This window comes from Takifugu flavidus, chromosome 7 (assembly GCF_003711565.1).
Source record: "Takifugu flavidus isolate HTHZ2018 chromosome 7, ASM371156v2, whole genome shotgun sequence".
Taxonomy (NCBI): domain Eukaryota; kingdom Metazoa; phylum Chordata; class Actinopteri; order Tetraodontiformes; family Tetraodontidae; genus Takifugu; species Takifugu flavidus.
In genome coordinates this window covers 6,847,317-6,872,999 of record NC_079526.1, presented here as the reverse complement: position 1 = coordinate 6,872,999, position 25,683 = coordinate 6,847,317, and the positions used below count along the sequence as shown (strand labels likewise).

Here is a 25,683-nt window from a genome sequence, read left to right as displayed (position 1 = left end):
ACGTGCCACAGATAATACTAAGAACAACCTCTCAATTCCAGCTCTCCTCCTCGCCTAGTGTGCCCTCCTCCCACTACCACATGCACACGGCCATTTCCATTCAATGAGACGGCAGTGAAAACACGGCCGATTGTAATGGAAAACACTAACATTGTCCCTAATGGTTTTCCATCCCAGGAGAGGTTCAAAACATATGTAAATTTATGTAAACCCAACAGAAACACATATTTACAATAGCACAGAAATAATCACAATATGAAGACATGGTGCACTGGCCTTGTAGATGGAGGCGCCATGTGTCATTAGTCTCCTTTATCTCTTTCCTGTTTCCTGCTCTGGTATTGGAGCAACAATCGCTCACCGAAGAGTGAAAATGTTCGGCGTTCGTGTTGGACACAGCGACAGAGAACAAAGACATGTACACTGCACAGAATTTAAAATGTTGTTAATAGAATATTAAACAATGGTATGAACTTAAAAAACATGCATGGTAAGGTACAGCTTCTACAGTTCCTCATTTTTTCCCCTTTTACATCTACATAGTCTATTTTTTATTCTTTTTCTTGGAATTATAGTTTGAGTCTAATTCATGATTCATGATTTAACAGTTTTGCTTTATTTTCATCAATGGATTTAACAGCTCATGGAAACATGGGGCACCTGTGGCCTCTGGAGTTTCACTTCTTCTTCTGCTTGACCAGAGTTTCCACCTCCTTCATGAAGCGCAGGCAGAGCTCATCCTGCCATGGCAAGGCGACACACTGCACCGCTACGGGCAGACCCTGACCTCCAGACACAGCCTGAACACAAACACAACAGACCCGGTGAGTTACAGGCCCCTCTGCAGTCTTCTACCTCCCCCTACTGGGCAGTCGTGGAACTGCAGACAGGTGTCTTGATCCTCTGCCCGCAAAAACCTTACAGGGTGGACAGCAGGTCGAGTCGATACTGAGGGGCCAGGACATCCAGTGACTTCAAAATAAACAATAAACTCAGTCCTAAAACTGACAGGGAGCCATTGCAGTGTGGACAGAGTTGGGGGGGGGGGGGGGGGGTGTTCTTATAGAATCTTACAATAAATGGAGGGGCCAGAGGAATCTCGAAGTCTATCCAGTAGACATAGATAGTTGTCTATCCGGTAGCTCCACCCTGTTTTCATTTTTAGGTTTCTGCTGTGCTCTTTTTTTCCTCGTCCTTATGCCTGCTAACTTGGTAACGGTTTCTACATATTCTTGAGAAACATGGAAACTTTTTTGTAGATAAATGTAGCTGATAAAAGGAATAAAAGTTTACTTTGGGACAGTCTCCATCCACAGGCCTAAATGCATTTCATTACTTCAGTGCCGAATATGAAACATCCAGACCCCTCATGTCCTCAGGAAGAGGTTTATTTATGGTTCCTTGAGTTCCTGGAGAAATAAAGTGTAGCAGCTTTTAGTTTCTATGCTGCTCACTTGTGGAACAACGTCCTGAATGCCTGAGGACTGTTCCCACTCAATTCTTTTAAATCAGGCCTTTGATCTATTTTTTACCAAGGCCTTCTAATAGCAAATACATTTGCCCTCGTTATTTTAAGTTTTACAATGTATTTATTTATATTCTATTTGCTTTGTTCTAATGTATCTCTTTTATTTTATGTCTTGCAGAGCACTAGGAATTGCCTTGTGTATGAATAGTGCTATATAAACAATGGCCTTAAAGGTCTAACAAGTAAACATGTAAGCTTCTTGTGAAGGAACAGTTTATTTATGTTAGAAAGCAACCTGGGCAGAACAGGAAATTCTCCTTGAACAGAAAAGACAATAAAAGCAAAAGCAAAAGAAGTAAAAGCAAAAGCAAAAGCAAAACTAAAGCAAAAGCAAAATTAAAGCAAAAGCAAAAGAATTAAAAGCAAAAGCAAAAGCAATTACATGAGTTAACACATGTAATGACACATTTACCTTCTTGAACAACCGGTCAAAGCAGTCCTGATAATTGCCTTTATACTGCTCGAGTTGCTCCTCATCCTCAGCTGTCACCGTGGAAACTGGAACAACTCCAGCAGGAAAGTTAAGGAGATTGTATATCATCGTCATAGAGGCGGCAACTGTAGGACCAAAATAAGAATCAGTTCTGTCACTGTGTTGGTAGCTGGCAACATGAACTTGTTCCTGAGTACGCAGCATGTACAAGTACACACACACACACACACACACGCAAGCACACAACTTTACCAGTAAGCCTTCCGCAGTACAGGAAGTTGAAGGCGGGTCCGATACACGGGCAAAGCAGCACGTCTATGTTGCACCTCCTCCACTCTGCTATGATTTCATAAATTAAGTCCTTTTTGAAAACACAAGAGAATTTCTTCAGTACACACTTACACGTGCACAGCCATCAGCACTACTGTACAGTACAGTACTTCAGTACCTCAGCAGTAGCGTGCTGCTTCCACAGATTTGGAACCGTTCTATTAAAGGGGCAGGGGAACAGTTAGAATGTTGAGGTACAGATACAGACGCCAGCCACTCATCCTGATCAACTGTATTTGCCTCCACACGACCACGTGGACGGTCCGTAGGTGGAAATAAGCACCACTCTCAAACCGGTGCAGCCTTTAATTACAAAAGATGAACCCCATAAAGACCTCGTGCATGCTTTACCCACTTTATTACTCACCCAACTCCACAGAGAGCACTGAGGATGGGGGGAATGCGAGGAGACTGGAAAATATAAGCAAACGCAATTAACACGTGTAATCACTGTCTGATAGGCCCGAGTCAACATCCCCAAGAGGAACTTCATTAAATACAAGCTGCAGGGTACAACTCACTAGGGGCTTCAGGAGGAATGAGAGGGTTTTCTTCAGCCAGTTTGGTAAATAGTATGGAAAGGCTTGAAAACTGAGGCAGGGATCCAGTGGCCCCCCTCCCTTAAAACAGAAACAATGAAAACATTAAACTGTTCAACAACCCAAGGTTGGTTTAGATTAGATGAAACTTTATCGTCAATTTACACAATGTACAATCAAACCTTGGATGACTCTTCCCCCTTATCAGAAGTACAGGACAAGCAAATGTTAAAAATCCAAACATTCCAATTTCCAGTTGAAGCTGAGTCTTTCGGAAATGTAGGTGAATATTTCTAAGCCTTAAGATAAAATTTTTACTTTATATTAAACTTTTTTTTGAGACGGAGGTGTAGCCACCTCTGCTCACATATGAAGCTTCCAGACAGCTGCCAGAACAAGGTCAACAAGATTTTAACCGACAGCTTAAGTTCTGGCTTTTTGTGCTTTTCGGGTGATAAGAAAATATTTCACAATGAAATACATTGTCCCATGTCATACAGGGACTTTCTATCTTCAAATATTGAGAATATCTCTGCAATGACTGGATTTCACATTACAGGAAAGAACCCTTTCACTTTCACTTTCATAATGACGAGAGTGGGTGTAGCCGCCTGTATAAGAGAGGCAGCAGAAGACTGCATTCACTCTGCTTTCAACTGCAGGACAGACACCATGGACCCTGGTAAGTCATCCTCCCATGTTCTTGCTCGTACTACAACTGCATGTTACTGTGATCAGGAGTCAGTTTTGCTGTTTTAGAGAGCACTTGGTAAAATTCTAAACAGTACACCATCCATTTACTCATCATGTCTCAGGAAACGGTAGCATCTGAATTCAAGAATTCAAATCAATGTCACTTTCTGAGCCCCTTCAGTGACTATTTGGAAGTTTGTTCAGTGTTTTTATTAAGTGTTCTTTCGTAAAAGGCAAATGTATGTCTGACTTATCCAGGTTGGATAATAATCAGCATTACAGAGGACCTGGTCGGAACACCCTGAAGTTCAGCTTTGAGCCAACAGGGGGAGATGTTGAAAAAAAATGAAATTACTCATAGGAGAGACACAAAAATCTCAAAATAAATAATACATTAATGATTTTATTATAGCCAGGGCTTGTTTTCAGCTGTCTGCTGGAGTCGCAACATGCTGAGCACTGAGAACGCAGCTGCTGTGTTTTGTCGGTCAGCAGAAGGCACAGCGAACGCTCAACACAGCCGTTCTGAAGTGACCGTGACACGTGCATTGTTTTATTTCTGGAACGTTTGTTGTTATTGTTGCCTTCCTGTTCCTCTAGTCCTGTCTCAGGTGAAGCTGCTAACTGGGGGTTGAGCTCTCCTGGTTGATGTGTCTGTGTGGGATGTCAAGGTAGAGGTTATTTAACCAGGAGTACGATGGAAACCACCAGGAACTGATCATCACACCCACGCAGACACACACCAGCCAGGAGAGCTCGATCCCCCAGTTAGCAGGAGCAAAGGAGAGACAACAGGAAGGCAGCAAAAACAACAAAAGATACAAAAATAAAACAAAGCATGTACAACAACGTCCATAATCGTAACACGAGGAAATTGTCAGATGAACACAGAAAGACAGTGTAAAATAATAAAAGAACGTCAAATAAGAAGGAAACAGGAAATGAATGCAAAAGGAATGTTGTGGGAAAAGGACCGAGTAAAACTGAATTGTGAGTAATGTGTATTTTAAAAGTTGTTCATTTTTGTACACAGAAATGGTGATAAAAAACAATGTGGACCTGAGGATTGTGATGGTGGGAAAGACTGGAACTGGGAAGAGTGCCACTGGGAACACCATTCTGGGCCGACAATGCTTTGAAGCAAAGTTCAGTGCCAAGTCTATGACTGTGGAATGTGGTCGAGGGAGAGGTATGGTAGGGAACCAGAGTGTGGTCATCATTGACAGCCCGGCCTGTTTGACACCAGGTTTTCCCTGGAAAGAACAAAAGAGGATTTGTCCCAATGCATCTCGTACTCAAGCCCTGGACCCCATGTGTTCCTGGTGGTCATTCGACTGGGCAGGTACACCGCTGAAGAAATGCAGACGGTGCAAAAGATTCAAGAAACATTTGGGGAAGAAGCTGACAAATACAGCATGGTTCTCTTTACCGGGGGAGACCAACTTGACGAGAGAACCATTGAGGATTTTCTGGACGAGAGTGTCGAACTTCAAGACCTCATATCCAAATGTCACGGCCGGTATCATGTCTTCAACAATAAGCTGAAGGACAAAGAGGAGAATCTCTCTCAGGTCACTGAGCTGCTGCAGAAGATCAAATCTATGGTAGATTTTAACGGAGGAAGCCACTACACCAATGAGATGTTCCAGCAGGCTGAGAGGAAACTCATACTGGAGAAAGAGCGCATCCTGAAAGAGCAGGAAGAGAAAATCCAAAAAGAAAAAGAGGAGATTGAGCGGAAAATTCAGGAGAAATATGAAAGGGAAATGGAAGAAATCAACAGGAAAATTCAGGCTGAGCGAGAGAGGGAGAAAAAAGAAAGAGAGGAGGAGTTCAAGAGGCAGAAAGAGGAATGGAACGAGGAAAAGCGAAGGAGGGGAGGAGAGGAGAGAGAATGGGAAAGACGGAGAGAGAGAGAGGAGAGAGAAAGGGAGCTAGAAAAGAAGATGGAATACCTGAAGGAGCAACATGCCAGAGAGGTGGCACGTGAGACAGCCAGGATGAAGGAGGAATACGAGGAAGCCGCCCGACGCCAAGCTGAGGAGATTAAAAACTTACATCGTCCACCGTGTACAATTCTGTAGAATTCAGATTTAAGGCAATCGCAAACACCACTTTAAGTGATTGTTGATGTCAGAAACGCTGAATCAGGCCGTATCGTTCCATAATTGCAAAGAAATGATTATGTGCATGCATCCATGTACGATAGGCCTGACGGGTTCTGTTCACGGTGTCAACTCATTAAATGCTGCATGAGAGTAGATCAAAGAGCATCTGCTTCCAATAATGTAGTCGGCCTTCAATAAAACATTTGAATGCTTATTTGTTTGTCTTCTTTTGTTGACTAAGTTTACATTCATGGTTTTTCTATTTCATTTTCACATCTGACATCAATTGAATCTGGAGTAGAACAACCAGGATCCACGGTTTTCAAGGTTTCCATTGAAACACAGATATGAATAAAGCCAGAGACATCTATGAACAACAGGAAAAATAACTTCCATTTCTCCTTATATCAGGTCATGTGGATTAGTTAAACATTGCTTTTATGCTGCAGCTGGATTGGAAGTGAACCCAGTAAAATGATGGCTCAACGGTATCATCAGATCTTACGTAAAGCTTTTTGGTTACGTCACTGGGAAAAACGATTTGAGTAATAATGATAATTTATTTTCAAAGATGTGGATTTTATCTTTCATTCAAATACAGTGAGTCAGCAAAAGAAAGGTCAACGTTCAGTTGACTATCTTCAAAGACATCATGTGTCCCCTTTTACTTTCACTTTCATAATGACGAGAGTGGGTGTAGCCGCCTGTATAAGAGAGGCAGCAGAAGACTGCATTCACTCTGCTTTCAACTGCAGGACAGACACCACGGACCCTGGTAAGTCATCCTCCCATGTTCTTGCTCGTACTACAACTGCATGTTACTGTGATCAGGAGTCAGTTTTGCTGTTTTAGAGAGCACTTGGTAAAATTCTAAACAGTACACCATCCATTTACTCATCATGTCTCAGGAAACGGTAGCATCTGAATTCAAGAATTCAAATCAATGTCACTTTCTGAGCCCCTTCAGTGACTATTTGGAAGTTTGTTCAGTGTTTTTATTAAGTGTTCTTTCGTAAAAGGCAAATGTATTTCTGACTTATCCAGGTTGGATAATAATCAGCATTACAGAGGACCTGGTCGGAACACCCTGAAGTTCAGCTTTGAGCCAACAGGGGGAGATGTTGAAAAAAAATGAAATTACTCATAGGAGACGCACAAAAATCTCAAAATAAATAATACATTAATGATTTTATTATAGCCAGGGCTCGTTTTCAGCTGTCTGCTGGAGTCGCAACATGCTGAGCACTGAGAACGCAGCTGCTGTGTTTTGTCGGTCAGCAGAAGGCACAGCGAACGCTCAACACAGCCGTTCTGAAGTGACCGTGACACGTGCATTGTTTTATTTCTGGAACGTTTGTTGTTATTGTTGCCTTCCTGTTCCTCTACTCCTGTCTCAGGTGAAGCTGCTAACTGGGGGTTGAGCTCTCCTGGTTGATGTGTCTGTGTGGGATGTCAAGGTAGAGGTTATTTAACCAGGAGTACGATGGAAACCACCAGGAACTGATCATCACACACCACCCACGCAGACACACACCAGCCAGGAGAGCTCGATCCCCCAGTTAGCAGGAGCAAAGGAGAGACAACAGGAAGGCAGCAAAAACAACAAAAGATACAAAAATAAAACAAAGCATGTACAACAACGTCCATAATCGTAACACGAGGAAATTGTCAGATGAACACAGAGAAAACTACCTTGGAGTCAGATGAACACAGAAAGACAGTGTAAAATAATAAAAGAACGTCAAATAAGAAGGAAACAGGAAATGAATGCAAAAGGAATGTTGTGGGAAAAGGACCGAGTAAAACTGAATTGTGAGTATTTTAAAAGTTGTTCATTTTTGTCCACAGAAATGGTGATAAAAAACAATGAGGACCTGAGGATTGTGATGGTGGGAAAGACTGGAACTGGGAAGAGTGCCACTGGGAACACCATTCTGGGCCGACAATGCTTTGAAGCAAAGTTCAGTGCAGAGTCTATAACTGTGGAATGTGGTCGAGGGAGAGGTATGGTAGGGAACCAGAGTGTGGTCATCATTGACAGCCCCGGCCTGTTTGACACCAGGTTTTCCCTGGAAAGAACAAAAGAGGATTTGTCCCAATGCATCTCGTACTCAAGCCCTGGACCCCATGTGTTCCTGGTGGTCATTCGACGACTGGGCAGGTTCACCCCTGAAGAAATGCAGACGGTGCAAAAGATTCAAGAAACATTTGGGGAAGAAGCTGACAAATACAGCATGGTTCTCTTTACCGGGGGAGACCAACTTGACGAGAATACCGTTGAGGAATTTCTGGACAAGAGCGTCAAACTTCAAGCCCTCATATCCAAATGTCACGGCCGGTATCATGTCTTCAACAATAAGCTGAAGGACAAAGAGGAGAATCTCTCTCAGGTCACTGAGCTGCTGCAGAAGATCAAATCTATGGTAGATTTTAACGGAGGAAGCCACTACACCAATGAGATGTTCCAGCAGGCTGAGAGGAAACTCATACTGGAGAAAGAGCGCATCCTGAAAGAGCAGGAAGAGAAAATCCAAAAAGAAAAAGAGGAGATTGAGCGGAAACTTCAGGAGAAATATGAAAGGAAAATGGAAGAAATCAACAGGAAAATTCAGGCTGAGCGAGAGAGGGAGAAAAAAGAAAGAGAGGAGGAGTTCAAGAGGCAGAAAGAAGAATGGAACGAGGAAAAGCGAAGGGAGAGGGAGGAGAGAGAAATGGAAACAGAAGAGAGAGAGAGAGGAGAGAGAAAGGGAGCTAGAAAAGCAGATGGACAACCTGAGGGAGCAACATGCCAGAGAGGTGGCACGTGAGACAGCCAGGATGGAGGGGGAATACGAGAAAGCCGCCCGACGCCAAGCTGAGAATACTAAAAACTTTTATCCTCCATCTCTACTGTGTACAATTCAGTAGAATTCAGATTTCAGGCAATCGCAAACACCACTTTAAGTGATTGTTGATGTCAGAAATGCTGAATCAGGCCGTATCGTTCCATAATTGCAAAGAAATGATTATGTGCATGCATCCATGTACGATAGGCCTGACGGGTTCTGTTCACGGTGTCAGTTCATTAAATGCTGCATGAGAGTAGATCAAAGAGCATCTGCTTCCAATAATGTAGTCGGCCTTCAATAAAACATTGAATGCTTATTTGTTTGTCTTCTTTTGTTGACTAAGTTTACATTGGTTTTTCTATTTCATTTTCACATCTGACATCAATTGAATCTGGAGTAGAACAACCAGGATCCACAGTTTTCAAGGTTTCCATTGAAACACAGATATGAATAAAGCCAGAGACATCTATGAACAACAGGAAAAAACTTCCATTTCTCCTTATATCAGGTCATGTGGATTAGTTAAACATTGCTTTTATGCTGCAGCTGGATTGGAAGTGAACCCAGTAAAATGATGGCTCAACGGTATCATCAGATCTTACGTAAAGCTGTTTGGTTACGTCACTGGGAAAAACGATTTGAGTAATAATGATAATTTACTTTCACAGATGTGGATTTTATCTTTCATTCAAATACAGTGAGTCTGCAAAAGAAAGGTCAACGTTCAGTTGACTATCTTCAAAGACATCATGTGTCCCCTTTTACTTTCACTTTCATAATGACGAGAGTGGGTGTAGCCGCCTGTATAAGAGAGGCAGCAGAAGACTGCATTCACTCTGCTTTCAACTGCAGGACAGACACCATGGACCCTGGTAAGTCATCCTCCCATGTTCTTGCTCGTACTACAACTGCATGTTACTGTGATCAGGAGTCAGTTTTGCTGTTTTAGAGAGCACTTGGTAAAATTCTAAACAGTACACCATCCATTTACTCATCATGTCTCAGGAAACGGTAGCATCTGAATTCAAGAATTCAAATCAATGTCACTTTCTGAGCCCCTTCAGTGACTATTTGGAAGTTTGTTCAGTGTTTTTATTAAGTGTTCTTTTGTAAAAGGCAAATGTATGTCTGACTTATCCAGGTTGGATAATAATCAGCATTACAGAGGACCTGGTCGGAACACCTTGAAGTTCAGCTTTGAGCCAACAGGGGGAGATGTTGAAAAAAAAATGAAATCACTCATAGGAGAGACACAAAAATCTCAAAATAAATAATACATTAATGATTTTATCATAGCCAGGGCTCGTTTTCAGCTGTCTGCTGGAGTCGCAACATGCTGAGCACTGAGAACGCAGCTGCTGTGTTTTGTCGGTCAGCAGAAGGCACAGCGAACGCTCAACACAGCCGTTCTGAAGTGACCGTGACACGTGCATTGTTTTATTTCTGGAACGTTTGTTGTTATTGTTGCCTTCCTGTTCCTCTACTCCTGTCTCAGGTGAAGCTGCTAACTGGGGGTTGAGCTCTCCTGGTTGATGTGTCTGTGTGGGATGTCAAGGTAGAGGTTATTTAACCAGGAGTACGATGGAAACCACCAGGAACTGATCATCACACCCACGCAGACACACACCAGCCAGGAGAGCTCGATCCCCCAGTTAGCAGGAGCAAAGGAGAGACAACAGGAAGGCAGCAAAAACAACAAAAGATACAAAAATAAAACAAAGCATGTACAACAACGTCCATAATCGTAACACGAGGAAATTGTCAGATGAACACAGAAAGACAGTGTAAAATAATAAAAGAACGTCAAATAAGAAGGAAACAGGAAATGAATGCAAAAGGAATGTTGTGGGAAAAGGACCGAGTAAAACTGAATTGTGAGTAATGTGTATTTTAAAAGTTGTTCATTTTTGTCCACAGAAATGGTGATAAAAAACAATGTGGACCTGAGGATTGTGATGGTGGGAAAGACTGGAACTGGGAAGAGTGCCACTGGGAACACCATTCTGGGCCGACAATGCTTTGAAGCAAAGTTCAGTGCCAAGTCTATGACTGTGGAATGTGGTCGAGGGAGAGGTATGGTAGGGAACCAGAGTGTGGTCATCATTGACAGCCCCGGCCTGTTTGACACCAGGTTTTCCCTGGAAAGAACAAAAGAGGATTTGTCCCAATGCATCTCGTACTCAAGCCCTGGACCCCATGTGTTCCTGGTGGTCATTCGACTGGGCAGGTACACCGCTGAAGAAATGCAGACGGTGCAAAAGATTCAAGAAACATTTGGGGAAGAAGCTGACAAATACAGCATGGTTCTCTTTACCGGGGGAGACCAACTTGACGAGAGAACCATTGAGGATTTTCTGGACGAGAGTGTCGAACTTCAAGACCTCATATCCAGATGTCACGGCCGGTATCATGTCTTCAACAATAAGCTGAAGGACAAAGAGGAGAATCTCTCTCAGGTCACTGAGCTGCTGCAGAAGATCAAATCTATGGTAGATTTTAACGGAGGAAGCCACTACACCAATGAGATGTTCCAGCAGGCTGAGAGGAAACTCATACTGGAGAAAGAGCGCATCCTGAAAGAGCAGGAAGAGAAAATCCAAAAAGAAAAAGAGGAGATTGAGCGGAAAATTCAGGAGAAATATGAAAGGGAAATGGAAGAAATCAACAGGAAAATTCAGGCTGAGCGAGAGAGGGAGAAAAAAGAAAGAGAGGAGGAGTTCAAGAGGCAGAAAGAGGAATGGAACGAGGAAAAGCGAAGGGAGAGGGAGGAGAGAGAAATGGAAAGACGGAGAGAGAGAGAGGAGAGAGAAAGGGAGCTAGAAAAGAAGATGGAATACCTGAGGGAGCAACATGCCAGAGAGGTGGCACGTGAGACAGCCAGGATGAAGGAGGAACACGAGGAAGCCGCCCGACGCCAAGCTGAGAGGATTAAAAACTTACATCGTCCACCGTGTACAATTCTGTAGAATTCAGATTTAAGGCAATCGCAAACACCACTTTAAGTGATTGTTGATGTCAGAAACGCTGAATCAGGCCGTATCGTTCCATAATTGCAAAGAAATGATTCTGTGCATGCATCCATGTACGATAGGCCTGACGGGTTCTGTTCACGGTGTCAACTCATTAAATGCTGCATGAGAGTAGATCAAAGAGCATCTGCTTCCAATAATGTAGTCGGCCTTCAATAAAACATTTGAATGCTTATTTGTTTGTCTTCTTTTGTTGACTAAGTTTACATTCATGGTTTTTCTATTTCATTTTCACATCTGACATCAATTGAATCTGGAGTAGAACAACCAGGATCCACGGTTTTCAAGGTTTCCATTGAAACACAGATATGAATAAAGCCAGAGACATCTATGAACAACAGGAAAAATAACTTCCATTTCTCCTTATATCAGGTCATGTGGATTAGTTAAACATTGCTTTTATGCTGCAGCTGGATTGGAAGTGAACCCAGTAAAATGATGGCTCAACGGTATCATCAGATCTTACGTAAAGCTGTTTGGTTACGTCACTGGGAAAAACGATTTGAGTAATAATGATATCCAAGGTAGTTTTCTCTGTCAACTGGACTGGGTTAACATTGAACAGAGAAAACTACCTTGGATACAAGACCTGGATGACTGAGAATTTACACAGACAGTAATAATGATAATTTACTTTCAAAGATGTGGATTTTATCTTTCATTCAAATACAGTGAGTCAGCAAAAGAAAGGTCAACGTTCAGTTGACTATCTTCAAAGACATCATGTGTCCCCTTTTACCTTCATAATGACGAGAGTGGGTGTAGCCGCCTGTATAAGAGAGGCAGCAGAAGACTGCATTCACTCTGCTTTCAACTGCAAAAGCAGTATTTTTATTCGCAAAAAAGACTGGAACCGAGCAAATCTGAATTCTGATTGATGTGATGCTTTTTTGTGAGAAAAGAAATAATCAAAAAAATCTTTCAACTCACAGCTTTTGAAGAAGGCTGGTGGCTCCATCTGCCAAAACGCCCTTCACCAACAGTTCAGTCATAATGTCTGCAGCCTTCGGAGGAGTGTATGGCACCAGCTATGGGACCAAACGTCAGAGCAGTGATATTGTGTATGACATGCAGTCATAAGTCACTAAACGCATGTTTCATTGTGAGCCCTGTTGTCTTACAGTGTGCCCTGCTTGCTCCAAGACAGCTTTGACCTCTCTGAGTCCCCGGACAAAGCTTGGAGACGGTTGTGTGTAACCGTCATTCTCAAGGTAGCCAATCCTCAGAGGCCTGGAACCTTCGTATACCTTTGTATGCATCGAATACAAAACATCGCCATTTAAGGAAAGTTGATTAATGTTTTTATGCATTTCTCTTTAAGCAGTCCATTCACATGAGGGTTGTTTAGAAAGGTAAGAATATGTATACACCATTAACTATAAATCAGAACCATCCAAGTGTGACCTTACCTCGGTGATAGGAGTAGACCTTAGGCCAAAGCAATACTGTTAAGTTTATATCTGCTAAACTGCAGTTTCAAACAATGGGAACTAATTTTTTATTGGCAAAAAGGTAGTGTGAACTGAAGAGCCACTCCAGAAATTAGCTCTGAGTCACCATAAAGACAACAATCAACAACTCAGATAGATTGTGTGAAGACTCCGAAGAAGGGATAATCTCATGTGTCCAATATGTGTCCTTGCATCAGGGCTACGTACAGCTGACAGTGTACCTCATGGACAGTGCAATCCAGGTTACTAACATTTACTTTTTAACATTAGACTGTTCTTTTTACACACACCTGTGTATTAAAAGGTATGGGGGGAATGGTGGGGTCCAATGAAAACATGTGGCCACAAAGAAGAGCCTTCATACACAAGACCAGGCTGTCCACATCCCTAGCCATGGGGCCACTGGATGACAACACTAATGTATGGATGAAAACACAAACACACAAAAGGGGTAAGTACCTATGGTTCATCATAAATAACCTGCTGGCAAAGATGATACCAATGTTACTCACCAGTTTTTTGCCCACGAACAATGGGGATCAACCCCCGAGAGCTGACCAAACCCAAAAAAACCATGTCACATATATGATGATGGGAAATAAATCTGACTGCCACAGTCATGCCTACCTGAGCCGACCTGTTGTTGGCTTAAAACCACATATGCCACAGAAGGCTGCAGGGATGCGGATGCTACCCCCGATGTCAGTGCCAATGCCAAGCAGGGAACCTCCTCCTCCAATGAGAGCTCCCTCCCCTCCAGATGAACCCCCAGAGGTTTTCTGGAGATTGTGGGGATTGACAGTCTGCCCATAGATTGGGTTACTACAGTCATAGCTGGAAGTGGGGCGATAAAGGACAAAAGTAAATGTGTAATAAGCATCCCTGACCTTCTCCACACATAAAACATTCCTGTAAATCAATAGATTACTTTAAAAGGGCTTGTGGCAGGTTTGTTCTCACGAAAGGGATAGCTCCTTGTTCTTTCAGAACTTTAACAAGCACACTGTCTTCCTGGGCAGGTTGTTCCAGGTTACTGATCACACCGCAGGAAGTGTCATAGTTCTTGTATCATAACGTGCAAAAAAAACAGCATGGTCAAATATCAGCACACTAAAGGCCTACAGACAACAACAGCTGCCATCCTGAGGGAGAAATGGGATGTCACAATACCTCGCATGCAATATTTTCTTTGATGCTCACAGGAACGCCATAAAGGAGACCTTCCTTTTTGGAGGCAATGGTTTTTATTTGGTCAAAACTCTCTGATAAGACCGCTGTGCAGCAGTTTAGTTTTTTGTGGACGTCTAGAGCCTGTAACAAAAGACAGATTAAATATTTACTTTGCAAAAATGGAGAAAATTGCCTCAAAGGCAAAACAATCAAACAGCTGAAAAGTTCACCTTGTAAAGAAAAAACCTCTCAAGCATCAAAATATTTCCTGTCATTGCACTTTACAGCCTTGATAATGAGTAAAAATATTTTGAATAATTCTATATTTAAACATTTAAAACAGATACAAACCAACACACTGTTGGAATCAATAGAATGTATTTTTATAAAATACAGTAAAATCTATGCAATTTAAGTCTGTTCAAACCCAGCTGGGCTGTCAGGGGTTGAAGTTTAAGCGCCCTGTAGTGTTAAAACAAAAACATCAAACAGGTGGGACTCTGAAATTCCATTTGTTGTTTTTCACCTCTATATTATTAGTGTTTTTTTGTGCTAGAAAACAATCAATGAGTGTTATACTGTGTGCTGAACCTTGTCCATGTATGAGTAAAACACATCCTCGGGATTTAGTAGGCCTTCCTTCAGTTGAGCCGACAGCTCAGACAGGGACAGCTTTAAGATCTGATCAGAGTCCAGGGCAGAATTCTAAAAGACACACAAACATACAGTATGTTACGTACGCCCAAGTTGTTTCTCTGCACATGGCAAATATTGACTATTCTGGTGCTAGGCGTCCCAGCAGGTTGTGTATTTAGGGGAGTGCATCAAAGGATACTGGAATAGATTGGATTTTTCAAGGCTATAATACTTGCCATCTCTAGACGTCAGTTATGTCTCCTTATTTGACCCAAAGTAAAAAATAAGACTGAAACTGCTGTGTCATCTAAAATGAGTACAATTTACCAATGGATTTCAGTGTACCCAAATTTCTCCTTCGATACTTTGGGCAAAACAGTTTGACCTTTGTGTACACTTTCTCTTTCATGTAAAAATGAACATAAATTTCTAATTTCAGTGAGTTTTACACCAACATAAGTGACTATGGCATTAATAAATATGGCACAAAAGACATTAAAATGATGATGACGAGGGTCTGTGACAATTTATCTTTGCATGAAAAGTAACCGGAAGAAAAACAGAAGGCTGTCAGATCAGGGTCAGACAATAAAGTTGAGTTCATCTCGTAGAGGAGAGCAGCTCTCACCGACTCCTTGTACTGCAGCACCGCCTCCTCTGCCCGGCGGAGGCTCTCATCCCTCCGGGCTCTGGCCCTCCTGATCTTCGCGTTCGCCTCCCATCGGTTGTACACATTCCGCAGCACCCCAACAAGAGCCCATGCGGCGCAGGCGCCACCCGTCAGTAGCCAGGCGGCCCGCTTATCAAGCTCCACATCAAGAACGAAGAGTTTCATCTCCTCCCTGGTTCTACCGACCTGCTGCTGGGACTAACAGAACTGCGCCTGAACTTCGTGCTGTGTTGGTCCGTGGACATGAGTGGGCGGAGTCAAGTGCACCTTTTTTACGGACCTGACAGTCGGTACACAACTTTTAAATCTTTTACTTGACTTAAGAAGCTAATACATTGACGGCTGTCGGTTACGTTGTATGTAAACAATCTATCACAATGCATAGGCGTCATATTTAGTGAGAGGCACGCGGTGTCATGTGACGACTTCCGGTCAATCGCTCTCTTCCGGGTGGTAAAACAGACGGTCAGGATCGAATAAAAAAAAAAGATGGACAATAAATAACAATGAATGAAAAAACTTTTAAATGTGTTTATTTCTCACGCGACATTAAACTTTTTTCTTATGAACCTTCTTAAAGGTAAAACCTCTGACAGTATTGAGGTCGTTGAACAGAACTGTTTTCCTCGTAGCAGGGATATTTTTTGTACTGTATTGTCCCCACAAACTCAGGTCACCTATATTCATGCCAGTTTTAGTTTTAATGTGACACAGCTAGTGTCACGACAGAGTTAACCCTAATCTTGTAGTTGTATTTATTCTATGAACATATCAACAGTATTTATAGTGTACAAAAAGTTAATATGTTGTGATGGGGTTGAGAGCTAGAGCACATTAGTGAAGACAGACGTATGTCACTTATAAAATATTACAAAATCGAATCAAAATATTGGAATAGGAAAATGAGACAGTCAAATTGTTCCTGCTTCCTAAACCAGCAGGCACGATTTTCAACACCTCTGTTGAACTTTGGTCATATATTAACCTTATTGCACAAGCGCAGGTTTTCAAATATTTTATTGAGACACCAACTTCTCGACACCCCATGAGCACATACGTTACAGGTTAACTTAAGTTACAGGATATATCACAGAGTATTCTCCTCATTACATATTTCAAGAAGAGCTGTCGCCGGTGGCTCAGCAGGCAGCTTCATTTCACCGAATGAAACAGTTTGTGCGCCACCTAGTGGAGACACAGGAGAGCACACATCAATGCAGGAAAGGCTTCAGAAATGGTGCAAGATGTTAGACCATTAATTAGCCTGCAGTTTCCAGATGAACCCTCATAGACTAAACAAAGTCTATGTGTAATGTCTGTGTTTATTATTCTTTTTATTTTTTGATTTTTTTTTTTCACAAATAATTTTCAACAAAATCTGCCATTCTACAGTTTAGAGATGCTGTAGTTTCAAGTTTAAATCAGGCCACTAAGGATTGACATTCCCTAAAAAGATTGCTGCAGAGCTCAGGACTTATGGCATAAAACGTAAACAAAAATGATGTTCATAACATTCCCGGAAAGAATTTACCTGCAATGTTTTCAAAGCTGTCATACTTACACAGTGGTCCCGGGCATGCAGGAAGTCAAACAGCTCCTCGGTACAGTCCTCCTCTGTTGAAGACCGAGAGCCAACTCTGGTTTCACATTCCTCCATACGCTCTCGAGCATGAAGGCAGTGTTCTGCCTCTTCACACTTCTGTCGCACTGTTTCAAGAGGATCCTTTAAAAATAGCACAACAGTCAGAACAATATCAAATGTTAAATCACTCCCTTAAAATGTCATTATAAACATGTAGTTCTAAATGATTCCATATGAACTGTAAATAATCTGCACTGTTGCCATTTCTGGTGCAAAAGAAGACTTCTCGGTGTAAAAGAAGCCTTGTAATAAACTGACTGACCTGAGATTCTTGACCTAGAAGACTTGAACATTTTCACCAAAAATACTGTTGAAAAGTGGGCTCAGAAGTTGTGCCCACATTTCCATCAATATTGCCTGAGCCGACCTTTTAAAGTGTGTGTGTGTGTGTGCGTGTGTGTGGCGGGATATTAATGCAATCTCACAATTTGTGAAGTAATGCATGAGGATGCTGGTGTGCATCTCCAATACACATACCACCATATCTTCCTCCTCCTCCTCTTCTTCCTCCTGTAAGAGACGTTAGACCCAATCAATCAATGCAGGCGTAATAACACCCAGAACAATTATTTATATTCAAAAGTAACAACCGAGAGGCCAAATTCGGATTTTAGTGCATGCAAAACTGAGAAGAGGACTTATATAAACCCAAGCCAGATGACATATTAGCTTAGTTAGCTATGTTGCTAGCTAAAACCTTCAAGTAATAGAGGTACGGCAGATTTGTTTTGAATCATAGGGATCTACTAACATCATCGGGCTCTCCGTTCATTATCATCTTCTCTTCTAGAACCATGATTTCACTGCTGTTGTCGTTAATCAACCCGTCGGCTTAAATCTGAAGTACAGGAGGACACACACAGGTCACAGTACCGAAGCGGACAGCGAACAAGCACAACTTCCGGTCGACAACCTTTCAAACTAAAACATCTATTTTGTATTCAGAAATTGTTTTATTGCTGATCAAAGAAAGAACGGCATCTACATTGTAGATGCCTCAGTTGCATTTTCATTTAAACCCATTGCAACAACAAAACAGTGTGTATTGTGCAGAGATCACTGAGTAATTGTCAGGGATGTGTTTTTTTATATATTGTAAACATTTAAAAAATAAAAGCCCAATTTAGGGAGATCTTTTCCAGTTTAATGTGTTGAATGTGCTACTTACAATACATTTGTGAAGGGTCTGCTGGAACAAGGTTAGCTGGAGAGAGTTCATTCCGTTGCATGAGTCAATCTCATCAGGACCAGTAAATGGGGATTCATGTATTCCGTTCAAGCTCATTCTCAAATAATTTTCTTGAGATAAGCTGACAGTTGTGATATATTGGTACATTTTATCAGTAATTTTATTACTTGGACTTAAGTACTTTTTCTCTGGTCAGAAGGGTTTTACTGGTTGGTCATGACTCCACATGTCAGTGGGCCGCTATCTTACAAGTAGGGTAAAGGACTGCAAAATGATGATAGAGCAAAAAAAAAAAAAAAAGCGCCTGGTGCTGTAGTGATTGGGTAGAATGGTATGGCCAGGCATAAGAGACCTTTTAAATTTTAGATCCCTTTGACACTGACTAAAAGGGGACCTGAGGGAGGGTCAAAGCCTGTAAATGAGTGACAATTTAAAAAAATGGACAGATCAGTGAGATGGTGTTCTATATTTAAATATGCAACTTGAATAGTGAGAAACAAATTAAATCTATTCAGGTTATTTAACTCCAAATAAAACAATTAATGCAGCCATATATAGTTGGTTGAGCATTGTGTATGATTCGTTTAAGGTCAAAGTCTAAAGGCCGACGTTATGTAATAAAAGAGGACTGGCCTATGCAGGAGAGGCTGAAAACACAGATAAAGAGCAGGATCCTAGCAACACAGTCTCAGCTTTAGTTTTCAGGGAGGCACAAAAGCGCTGCATGATTCTGACTGCTTTGAGCCCTTGCGTGCAGAATGCATTGGATATTTGATTTAATCGGATCCTTCCTTGCAGGGGATTTTAAAAGTCTGCTGTTTTTCTTGTTGATTTTCATCCTGACTGCAGATTACTTAAGGAACCGTAGGTCTGGCAGCTTCCCTCCGGGACCCACGGCGATTCCTATTATAGGCAACATGCTCTCTCTTGACCGCAGCAGGACTCATGAGAGTCTGACTCAGGTAGATCGAAAGCAATTCTAATGCATCTGTTCTGATTACCACTTACGTTATTGTGCTCCTCACCTGTCGCATCTGTTCCCAGTTGGCAGAGACATATGGGAACGTGTACAGCCTGCGAACGGGCCAGACATGGATGGTGGTGGTCAACAGTTTTAAAGTCGTGAGAGAAGCTTTGGTAACTCATGGTGAAAGTGTGTCCGACCGTCCAGACCTCCCTCTGCAGGATGAAATAGCGCATGGAAAGGGTGAGGGGGGGGGGGGGGTCTAACACGCACAAAGATCTCAACTCTGTGACTCTCACAGAGAAGCAGACTTCCTTTTGTGTTCATTCACAGCTGCAATTAACCTCAAACAACATGTTACACATTAGGGGGAAAGGGGGAAAAGTATGTCTTTAGCATAATTTCACATAGAATAAAGACCTCCAAACATTTTTTGGAACTTTTTTTTTTGTAATTGAAATTAAACAAAGGTTTCACGCTGAAAATAATCACTTTTCAGTGCTTTAAATTGAATGTGTCAACATCATCTTGTTCTGCTTGTTCATCCATCAGGCGTCATTACCAGTAATGGCCACTTGTGGAAGCAGCAGAGGCGTTTCGCACTTTCAACCCTCAGATTGTTCGGATTTGGCAAGAAGTCACTCGAACCTTTCATCACTGATGAGTTCACACACTGCGCCAACATTTTCCGTAGCTACAAAGGTAAATGTGACAAGCGCGGGGACACGGAAATCAAGAGTCTTGCACAGAATCAGCCATTTTCACATCAAGTGTGGGTAAATTTGTGCAGGTAAACCACTCCCCCCTCACCTCATCCTCAACAACGTCGTCTCCAACATCATCTGCTCGCTGGTTTTCGGTCATCGCTTCGAATATGGTGACAAGAACTTCAAGAATCTGATCAAGTTGTTTGACCAGAGCCTGCAGATCGAAGCCTCTGTTTGGGCGGAGGTGTGGAATTTCTTATCAATAAAAGTATAGAAAGAGGCATTCACGTGAGTAGAGCAGCTAATGCTCTTCATGGTTGCTGCCTGCTCCACAGCTCTACAACTCATTTCCTCTGTTGATGAAACACGTGCCAGGACCACATCAAACTGTGAAGAAGATCTGGAATGAAGTAAAAGACTTCGTAAGAAACGAGCTGAAGGAGCACAGAAAGAACTGGGATCCGTCAGACCCCAGAGACTACATCGACTGTTACCTGAGGGAGATTCAGGCGGTGAGTCGCACCTGATGAGGGGAATACCCTCCTTTACGACGCAAGTGATCTGCATTGTCCCATGTTTTTGGAGCATTGCCCCCTCGTTTCATCGTGTAACAACGTGTCTGTCTGTGTGCAGAATAGCGGCCAGGTCGACAGTACTTTTGACGAGGAAAACCTGGTTATTTGTGTGATGGATCTGTTTGTGGCCGGCTCTGAGACCACGTCCACCACGCTGCGCTGGGCTTTCCTCTACATGGCGAAATACCCCGAGATCCAAGGTGGTGCAGAACATGTCTTTTCCAACCTCACCTGTTAAAATATCTGTGATGAAAGATGGTGAAGGCCACACGCGTGACCTGATATTCCATATCTTGATGCCCAGAAAAAGTTCAGGCTGAGATTGACAGGGTGGTCGGACAATCCAGACCGCTGACCATGGATGACCGCGTCAACCTTCCATACACCGATGCCGTCCTCCACGAGATCCAGAGGTTCGGTAACATAGTTCCGCTCAGCCTGCCTCACGTTACCAACAAAGCCATCCAGCTGGAAGGATACAATATCCCCAAGGTCATTTCTCCTATATGAAACGCACAAGTCAGACACACTCATTCCTCTCTGCGTCTGTAATTATTAACGCTCACGATTGCGACCACCAGGGAATTATGATCATTCCCAACCTGACCTCAGCGCTGTTTGACAAGAACGAGTGGGAGACGCCCTGCACTTTCAACCCGGGACACTTTCTGGACAATGAGGGGAAGTTCAGGAAACGTGCAGCCTTCATCCCTTTCTCTGCTGGTGAGGAATGACACTTGTGTAAAACATGGAGGAGATTTGTCTTCTGTTCTGAGACTTATTCAGTTTCTGAATGCACCAAGTTATGGCTGTTTTCATTGTTTCCACTCAGGTAAGCGATTGTGTCTGGGGGAGAACCTTGCCAGGATGGAGCTCTTCCTTTTTTTCACCTCTTTCATGCAGCATTTCACCTTTTCCATGCCTGCTGGGGTGAAGCCGGACATGAGTTTCCGCTTTGGAGTCACTCTGGCACCGAAACCATATGAGATCTGTGCCATCCCGCGCTAACAGCCTCTAGCGGTGGAGACGCACAATTGCAGAAGCCAGCAGGCTAAAATTGGAAGAGTAAACTGACTCTCTGCTCCCACATATTCATCAAAATTATTAGGTGCATATATTCACTGCTACATATTCCTAATGATTTTAACTTAACAGTGCTTTCTGTAAATTGTGTAAAGTGTCAGTGTTAATACATGGAATAAACATTTTATGGTGTCATGATGTGTTCTGTAATTATTATTATTATTTTATTTCCAGAAAGGACTTTTAAAGTGTTTATTTAAAACTACAGCTCAGAGACAGAAACAATGGCTCAGTTACAGTTGATTTTACAACCTAGACTGCTCCAAAAATAAGGGTACTAAATGAAAAAACAAAACATATAGCAAATATTATGTTATAGAATCAACCTTTAACCTAGTCAGCAACCGGTCGACAGGACTGCCACAGTTATTGAGCTGGATTCCTTTAATCGCCATGATATAAAGTTAGCGCGACACGGCGCAGATGTCAAATGGGTGAGGTGCAAGAGTGACACCAAAGTGATGGTATTCCATCGCGGGGCTCACTCCTGCGGGGAAGGAGATGGTGAAGTCCTGCATGAAAGAGGTGAAGAAGAGGAAAAGCATCATCCTGGCCAGGTTCTCCCCGAGACACAGCCGCCTACCTACGGGGTGAAAAAAACCAAAATAAATAAGTTGAGAGAAGGTGTTTCCTTTAGCACAGATTTTGTTAGATGACTGTTTTCTTCGTCACCAGCAGAGAAAGGGAGGAAGGCAGTCCGCTTCCGGAACCTCCCCTCCTCATCCAGAAAATGTCCCGGATTGAAGGCGAAGGGCGTCTCCCACTCGTTCTTGTCAAACAGCGCTGAGGTCAGATTAGCGATGACAGTAGTTCCCTGGTGGTCACAATCATAACTGTTATAGGCTGTTGGTGACGCAAGGCTGACGCATGTGTGAGGAAAGGACCTTGGGGATGGTGTATCCTTCCAGCTGGATGTCTCGCCCGGTTGCATGGAGCAGGCTGAGAGGGACCACGTTGCCCATCCTCAGAGACTCGTGGATGACCGCGTTGGTGTACGGCATGTTAACGCAGTCATCCATGGTCGCCCGCCTGGACTGTCCTATCACCTCGTCTATCTCAGCCTGGACCTTCTCTGCACATGAAAATCACAATTTTTTAGTAATGGTGTCAAAATGATGCCACAAATGACTTAAGGTCAGCATGGTGCGTGGACGTTCACCTTGCATCTCGGGGTACTTTGCCATGAAGAGGAAAAGCCAACGTAGCGTAGAGGTTGTTGTGTCGGTTCCAGCCAGAAACAGATCCCAGACACAAATGACCAGGTTTTCCTCATGGAAAGTATTGTGGGGCTCCAGATTTGACTGTAAAAACCCAAAATGTTGCAACTTAACAGCGAGTGTGTAAAATGAGACCAAAGACCGGATCGCATTAAGGGAGGATGGAAGACTAGAGCCGCACTTCACCCCAACTGCTCACCTTTTCGATCTTGTTCAGGTAACAGTCGATGTAGTCTCTCGGGGTCGAAGGATCCAAACCTTTTTTGTGCTCCTTCATCTCTTCTCTTATGAAGTCTCTTATGTTTTGGTAGATGCGCTTCACTGTCTGGTGTGGCCCCGGCAAACAGCCCATCAGACGAGGAAACGAGTTGTAAAGCTGTGGAGGACGGACGAGGTCTTCATTTAACATTAAGAGGATCGATGTCCTTTGTTAATGAGCCGAAAAAGGCGTACTTGTGCACAAACAGAAGCTTCGATCTGGAGACACCTGCCAAACGAGTTCATCAGTTTTTCAAAGTTCTTGTCGCCGTACTCAAAACGATGGCCAAAAACCAGGGAGCAGATGATGTTGGTGACGATGTTGTAGAACATGAGCTGTGGAGCAAAGGGCTTTCCTATGCACGTAAATTGAATATGTGATTTAATCCCCATATTGGCCGTCATCTCTCACCATAAATGTGCCAATTTACAATCACTGCTCACCCTTAAATTCACTGAATTGTTTTGCGCAGTGCGTGAATTCCTCCAGTACGACAGGTTCAAGCGACTTTGAGCCAGATCCAAAGTATCTGAGGGTTGAAATTGCAAACTGCCTCTGCTGCTTCCATAAGTGGCCACTACTGAAGCCTAAACCTGGAGGGAAACAGAAGAGCTTACAAAAGATCTTTTTTCGTTTCAGTTTTCAATATTTCAGCTGAGGGCAACAACAGGCAGGAACCCTGGACAGCTCACCAGTGCATCACTGCACACACCGTCACACTTGGAGGCAATTAACCTCTTTAAACAGTCTAATGGGCATGTTTTTTTTAAGACTGCTGACCGTTAAAGTGTTTTTATTATGGAAAAACCATCACTGCATTTATATGGATGTATTCTCTGAAAAAAAAATTGTATGAGCTTTACAGAGAAACTGTGATTCACAACAGTGAATCAACAGTGTTTGTTTTGGTGTGTTATAGTCTCACCTAAGCCATGGCAAGAATCAATAATCAGCTGGAGGTTGGGGCGGTCGGCCACACTGTCCCCCTGGTTGACCAGTGCCTCTTTCAATATTGTTGGTCCATTTAAAACCACCATCCATTCCTGGCCCAACTGTATGCTGAACACATTTCCATAAGTTTCAGCTAACTGTGAAGAGACGTGAAAAATGGCTGAATGCATCATATAGCAAATACATCCACCCTCCTCTCTGACTCTCGACGGTCCGCTTTGGACAGCTGTCCTTCTACCTCCATCAAATTCAGATGCATCCTGTGGTGAGCCAGATTGTGCATGTTCCCGACGACTGGAAGCGTCCAGGGTCCTGGAGGGAAGCTGGGCGGCCGACGGTTTCTGATCCAGTTCACCATCAGGAGGAAAACTGCAGTGAAGAGCAGCAGGGTACTGATGCTCCAGTCTGCATGGGAGCCAAATACAGAAACGATCAAGCCCATTCTAGTGAGAGGCTGCAGCTGGGTCAGAGGGGTGCGAGCATGTGAGCGCGCAACGCTGGAACTGTTTTTATTTATCCCCTCCTCCGATAGGCGAGTGTGACGCCACATTAGGTGATGCAGCTAAAGGCTAAAACTGACTAAAGCAACTTAAAACCACACCCCAAACAACTGGTGTGGAAAGGTGACAGCAGCTCAGACCCACTTGTAAAGTAATTACCCTTGAGGCAAGTGTATCTAATCAGATATGCTAAGTGGTTAAAAAAGCATCCATTTTCTCATCAACTATTGCAACATGCTGATAATTGTGCCTTAGTGTTGGTTTGAAATTCGCTTTTTCTTTCACTTTGACTGCAGGAGGAAGAAAAAGCCACGATAGGAGACTGAACATTAGCTGGCGGCAGATAATGCAAAAACAAGCTTACAGTAAAAGTGCTGGCTGCTTGTTAAAACTTAGAGACACTGTGTAAATTTAAAAAAATTCTTATACTTGTAAAATTCTTATAAATAGAGCATAATATAGAATTTGAAGGTGAACAAGGTTAGAAAACACGGTTATCAGGCGTTGATTAATGATGCAAAAGATGTTCAAAACAAGTTGCTTGAGTTGTTGCCTGTGGAATAAAAGCAAAAGCACGAGTGTGAATGAATTTTCTTAGATTGTTGCAAAATATCGAACATGTGTAATTGACAAAATGGGTTGAAAATGTTCACAATCAGAAGACACAAAAGTAAAACCCACAAACATTGTGTCAAATCTTCAATAGACTCTTCAATTGAAAGCCGAAGCAGTTCCACTAGCAAGCAAATCATCCAAAGCCGCCCTCCTGGCAGGCGCATCAGCAAAGGAATGGAATCATGCAACAGAAATAGAGTTGCTATGCAAAAAATTGGAGAAAATACAAATTGAAATGCAGAGTGACGCTTCAGTGCTTTATTAGTGGCACTGAGGGCATTTTCAGAACAGGATGGAATGGAATCTTGTTTTGAAAGGACTGAACTTCCTGGCACAAGGCCAACATCTATCATACCTCTTGACCCTGAAAACTTACCTGCTGTAAGGGGGAAAATTTCAGATGCACAACCTAATGGCACCAACACACTAGCATGAGCATTTAACCGTCCCTGTTGCAAGGAGGCAAAGAACTGGAACTGCTGTATATGTGATCAATGGTAATTCCACTTTTCAGGTTCTGAAATATCTAAATTCCTAATAAAACAACAAAGAGTAACGCCCACCTA

General features: G+C 42.8%; 6 protein-coding genes, 2 long non-coding RNA genes and 1 pseudogene across 9 annotated transcripts; 4 read left to right on the top strand and 5 right to left on the bottom strand.

The window, feature by feature from the left end:
* Positions 1 to 428: 428 nt before the first annotated feature.
* Positions 429 to 3,301, bottom strand: LOC130528671 (uncharacterized). Its single transcript, XR_008951347.1, has 6 exons — positions 2,813 to 3,301; positions 2,659 to 2,702; positions 2,410 to 2,449; positions 2,214 to 2,322; positions 1,941 to 2,086; positions 429 to 800 (listed from the first exon to the last, which is right to left on the bottom strand). It is a non-coding gene; the product is annotated as an uncharacterized LOC130528671 (long non-coding RNA).
* LOC130528661 (GTPase IMAP family member 9-like) lies at positions 689 to 5,845 on the top strand (annotated as a pseudogene).
* A 137-nt stretch (positions 5,846 to 5,982) lies between these two features.
* LOC130528665 (GTPase IMAP family member 7-like) lies at positions 5,983 to 8,760 on the top strand. Its single transcript, XM_057038287.1, has 3 exons — positions 5,983 to 6,406; positions 7,480 to 8,343; positions 8,378 to 8,760. Exons 1-3 carry the CDS (start codon positions 6,313 to 6,315, stop codon positions 8,536 to 8,538), a joined length of 1,119 nt encoding a protein of 372 aa, XP_056894267.1. The 5' UTR covers positions 5,983 to 6,312; the 3' UTR covers positions 8,539 to 8,760.
* On the bottom strand, positions 6,605 to 7,518 carry LOC130528674 (uncharacterized). Its single transcript, XR_008951350.1, has 2 exons — positions 7,351 to 7,518; positions 6,605 to 7,319 (listed from the first exon to the last, which is right to left on the bottom strand). It is a non-coding gene; the product is annotated as an uncharacterized LOC130528674 (long non-coding RNA).
* A 438-nt stretch (positions 8,761 to 9,198) lies between the features above and the next one.
* LOC130528664 (GTPase IMAP family member 7-like) lies at positions 9,199 to 11,663 on the top strand. Its single transcript, XM_057038286.1, has 2 exons — positions 9,199 to 9,331; positions 10,377 to 11,663. The coding sequence occupies exons 1-2, from the start codon at positions 9,238 to 9,240 to the stop codon at positions 11,423 to 11,425; spliced, it is 1,143 nt and encodes a 380-aa protein (XP_056894266.1). The 5' UTR covers positions 9,199 to 9,237; the 3' UTR covers positions 11,426 to 11,663.
* LOC130528663 (vitamin D3 hydroxylase-associated protein) lies at positions 11,103 to 15,832 on the bottom strand. Its single transcript, XM_057038285.1, has 10 exons — positions 15,374 to 15,832; positions 14,701 to 14,814; positions 14,110 to 14,250; positions 13,868 to 14,001; positions 13,567 to 13,773; positions 13,452 to 13,492; positions 13,230 to 13,354; positions 12,610 to 12,735; positions 12,419 to 12,516; positions 11,103 to 12,302 (listed from the first exon to the last, which is right to left on the bottom strand). Exons 1-10 carry the CDS (start codon positions 15,578 to 15,580, stop codon positions 12,299 to 12,301), a joined length of 1,197 nt encoding a protein of 398 aa, XP_056894265.1. The 5' UTR covers positions 15,581 to 15,832; the 3' UTR covers positions 11,103 to 12,298.
* Positions 15,833 to 16,415: 583 nt separating this feature from the next.
* Positions 16,416 to 17,999, bottom strand: LOC130528670 (cytochrome b-c1 complex subunit 6, mitochondrial). 2 transcript variants are annotated; one of them, XM_057038298.1, is made up of 4 exons: positions 17,809 to 17,999; positions 17,535 to 17,567; positions 16,977 to 17,138; positions 16,416 to 16,600 (listed from the first exon to the last, which is right to left on the bottom strand). In XM_057038298.1, the coding sequence occupies exons 1-4, from the start codon at positions 17,851 to 17,853 to the stop codon at positions 16,568 to 16,570; spliced, it is 273 nt and encodes a 90-aa protein (XP_056894278.1). In that variant the 5' UTR covers positions 17,854 to 17,999; the 3' UTR covers positions 16,416 to 16,567. The 2 variants fall into 2 exon arrangements, with proteins under 2 accessions (XP_056894278.1, XP_056894277.1); XM_057038297.1 differs by having other exon boundaries at positions 17,483 to 17,567; positions 17,809 to 17,955.
* An 824-nt stretch (positions 18,000 to 18,823) lies between these two features.
* Positions 18,824 to 21,710, top strand: LOC130528660 (cytochrome P450 2J6-like). Its single transcript, XM_057038281.1, has 9 exons — positions 18,824 to 19,208; positions 19,291 to 19,453; positions 19,763 to 19,912; positions 20,001 to 20,161; positions 20,253 to 20,429; positions 20,551 to 20,692; positions 20,797 to 20,984; positions 21,074 to 21,215; positions 21,325 to 21,710. Exons 1-9 carry the CDS (start codon positions 19,005 to 19,007, stop codon positions 21,498 to 21,500), a joined length of 1,503 nt encoding a protein of 500 aa, XP_056894261.1. The 5' UTR covers positions 18,824 to 19,004; the 3' UTR covers positions 21,501 to 21,710.
* A 43-nt stretch (positions 21,711 to 21,753) lies between these two features.
* On the bottom strand, positions 21,754 to 25,128 carry LOC130528658 (cytochrome P450 2J6-like). The gene is made up of 9 exons (XM_057038280.1): positions 24,241 to 25,128; positions 23,977 to 24,139; positions 23,495 to 23,644; positions 23,246 to 23,406; positions 22,992 to 23,168; positions 22,735 to 22,876; positions 22,460 to 22,647; positions 22,248 to 22,389; positions 21,754 to 22,158 (listed from the first exon to the last, which is right to left on the bottom strand). Exons 1-9 carry the CDS (start codon positions 24,550 to 24,552, stop codon positions 21,980 to 21,982), a joined length of 1,614 nt encoding a protein of 537 aa, XP_056894260.1. The 5' UTR covers positions 24,553 to 25,128; the 3' UTR covers positions 21,754 to 21,979.
* Positions 25,129 to 25,683: the final 555 nt, after the last annotated feature.

What these genes read in the sequence shown, in the direction of transcription:
- LOC130528665 (XM_057038287.1), top strand. Translation starts at nt 6,313, where the DNA reads ATGACGAGAGTGGGTGTAGCCGCCTGTATAAGAGAGGCAGCAGAAGAC. An exon ending in GACAGACACCACGGACCCTG is followed by an intron (nt 6,407 to 7,479) that starts GTAAGTCATCCT and finishes TTTTGTCCACAG; the next exon opens with AAATGGTGATAAAAAACAAT. An exon ending in GGAGAGGGAGGAGAGAGAAA is followed by an intron (nt 8,344 to 8,377) that starts TGGAAACAGAAG and finishes AGGAGAGAGAAA; the next exon opens with GGGAGCTAGAAAAGCAGATG.
- LOC130528664 (XM_057038286.1), top strand. Translation starts at nt 9,238, where the DNA reads ATGACGAGAGTGGGTGTAGCCGCCTGTATAAGAGAGGCAGCAGAAGAC. An exon ending in GACAGACACCATGGACCCTG is followed by an intron (nt 9,332 to 10,376) that starts GTAAGTCATCCT and finishes TTTTGTCCACAG; the next exon opens with AAATGGTGATAAAAAACAAT.
- LOC130528663 (XM_057038285.1), bottom strand. Translation starts at nt 15,580, where the DNA reads ATGAAACTCTTCGTTCTTGATGTGGAGCTTGATAAGCGGGCCGCCTGG. An exon ending in CTGCCACAAGCCCTTTTAAA is followed by an intron (nt 13,774 to 13,867) that starts GTAATCTATTGA and finishes CCCCACTTCCAG; the next exon opens with CTATGACTGTAGTAACCCAA. An exon ending in TGGAGCAAGCAGGGCACACT is followed by an intron (nt 12,517 to 12,609) that starts GTAAGACAACAG and finishes TTGGTCCCATAG; the next exon opens with CTGGTGCCATACACTCCTCC.
- LOC130528670 (XM_057038297.1), bottom strand. An exon ending in CATGCATTACTTCACAAATT is followed by an intron (nt 17,139 to 17,482) that starts GTGAGATTGCAT and finishes CTATTTTTAAAG; the next exon opens with GATCCTCTTGAAACAGTGCG. An exon ending in TGCATGCCCGGGACCACTGT is followed by an intron (nt 16,601 to 16,976) that starts GTAAGTATGACA and finishes TGTCTCCACTAG; the next exon opens with GTGGCGCACAAACTGTTTCA.
- LOC130528660 (XM_057038281.1), top strand. Translation starts at nt 19,005, where the DNA reads ATGCATTGGATATTTGATTTAATCGGATCCTTCCTTGCAGGGGATTTT. An exon ending in AAGCCTCTGTTTGGGCGGAG is followed by an intron (nt 20,162 to 20,252) that starts GTGTGGAATTTC and finishes CCTGCTCCACAG; the next exon opens with CTCTACAACTCATTTCCTCT. An exon ending in GAAATACCCCGAGATCCAAG is followed by an intron (nt 20,693 to 20,796) that starts GTGGTGCAGAAC and finishes CTTGATGCCCAG; the next exon opens with AAAAAGTTCAGGCTGAGATT.
- LOC130528658 (XM_057038280.1), bottom strand. Translation starts at nt 24,552, where the DNA reads ATGTGGCGTCACACTCGCCTATCGGAGGAGGGGATAAATAAAAACAGT. An exon ending in AAGCTTCTGTTTGTGCACAA is followed by an intron (nt 23,169 to 23,245) that starts GTACGCCTTTTT and finishes CGTCCTCCACAG; the next exon opens with CTTTACAACTCGTTTCCTCG. An exon ending in ACCTGAACAAGATCGAAAAG is followed by an intron (nt 22,877 to 22,991) that starts GTGAGCAGTTGG and finishes GGGTTTTTACAG; the next exon opens with TCAAATCTGGAGCCCCACAA.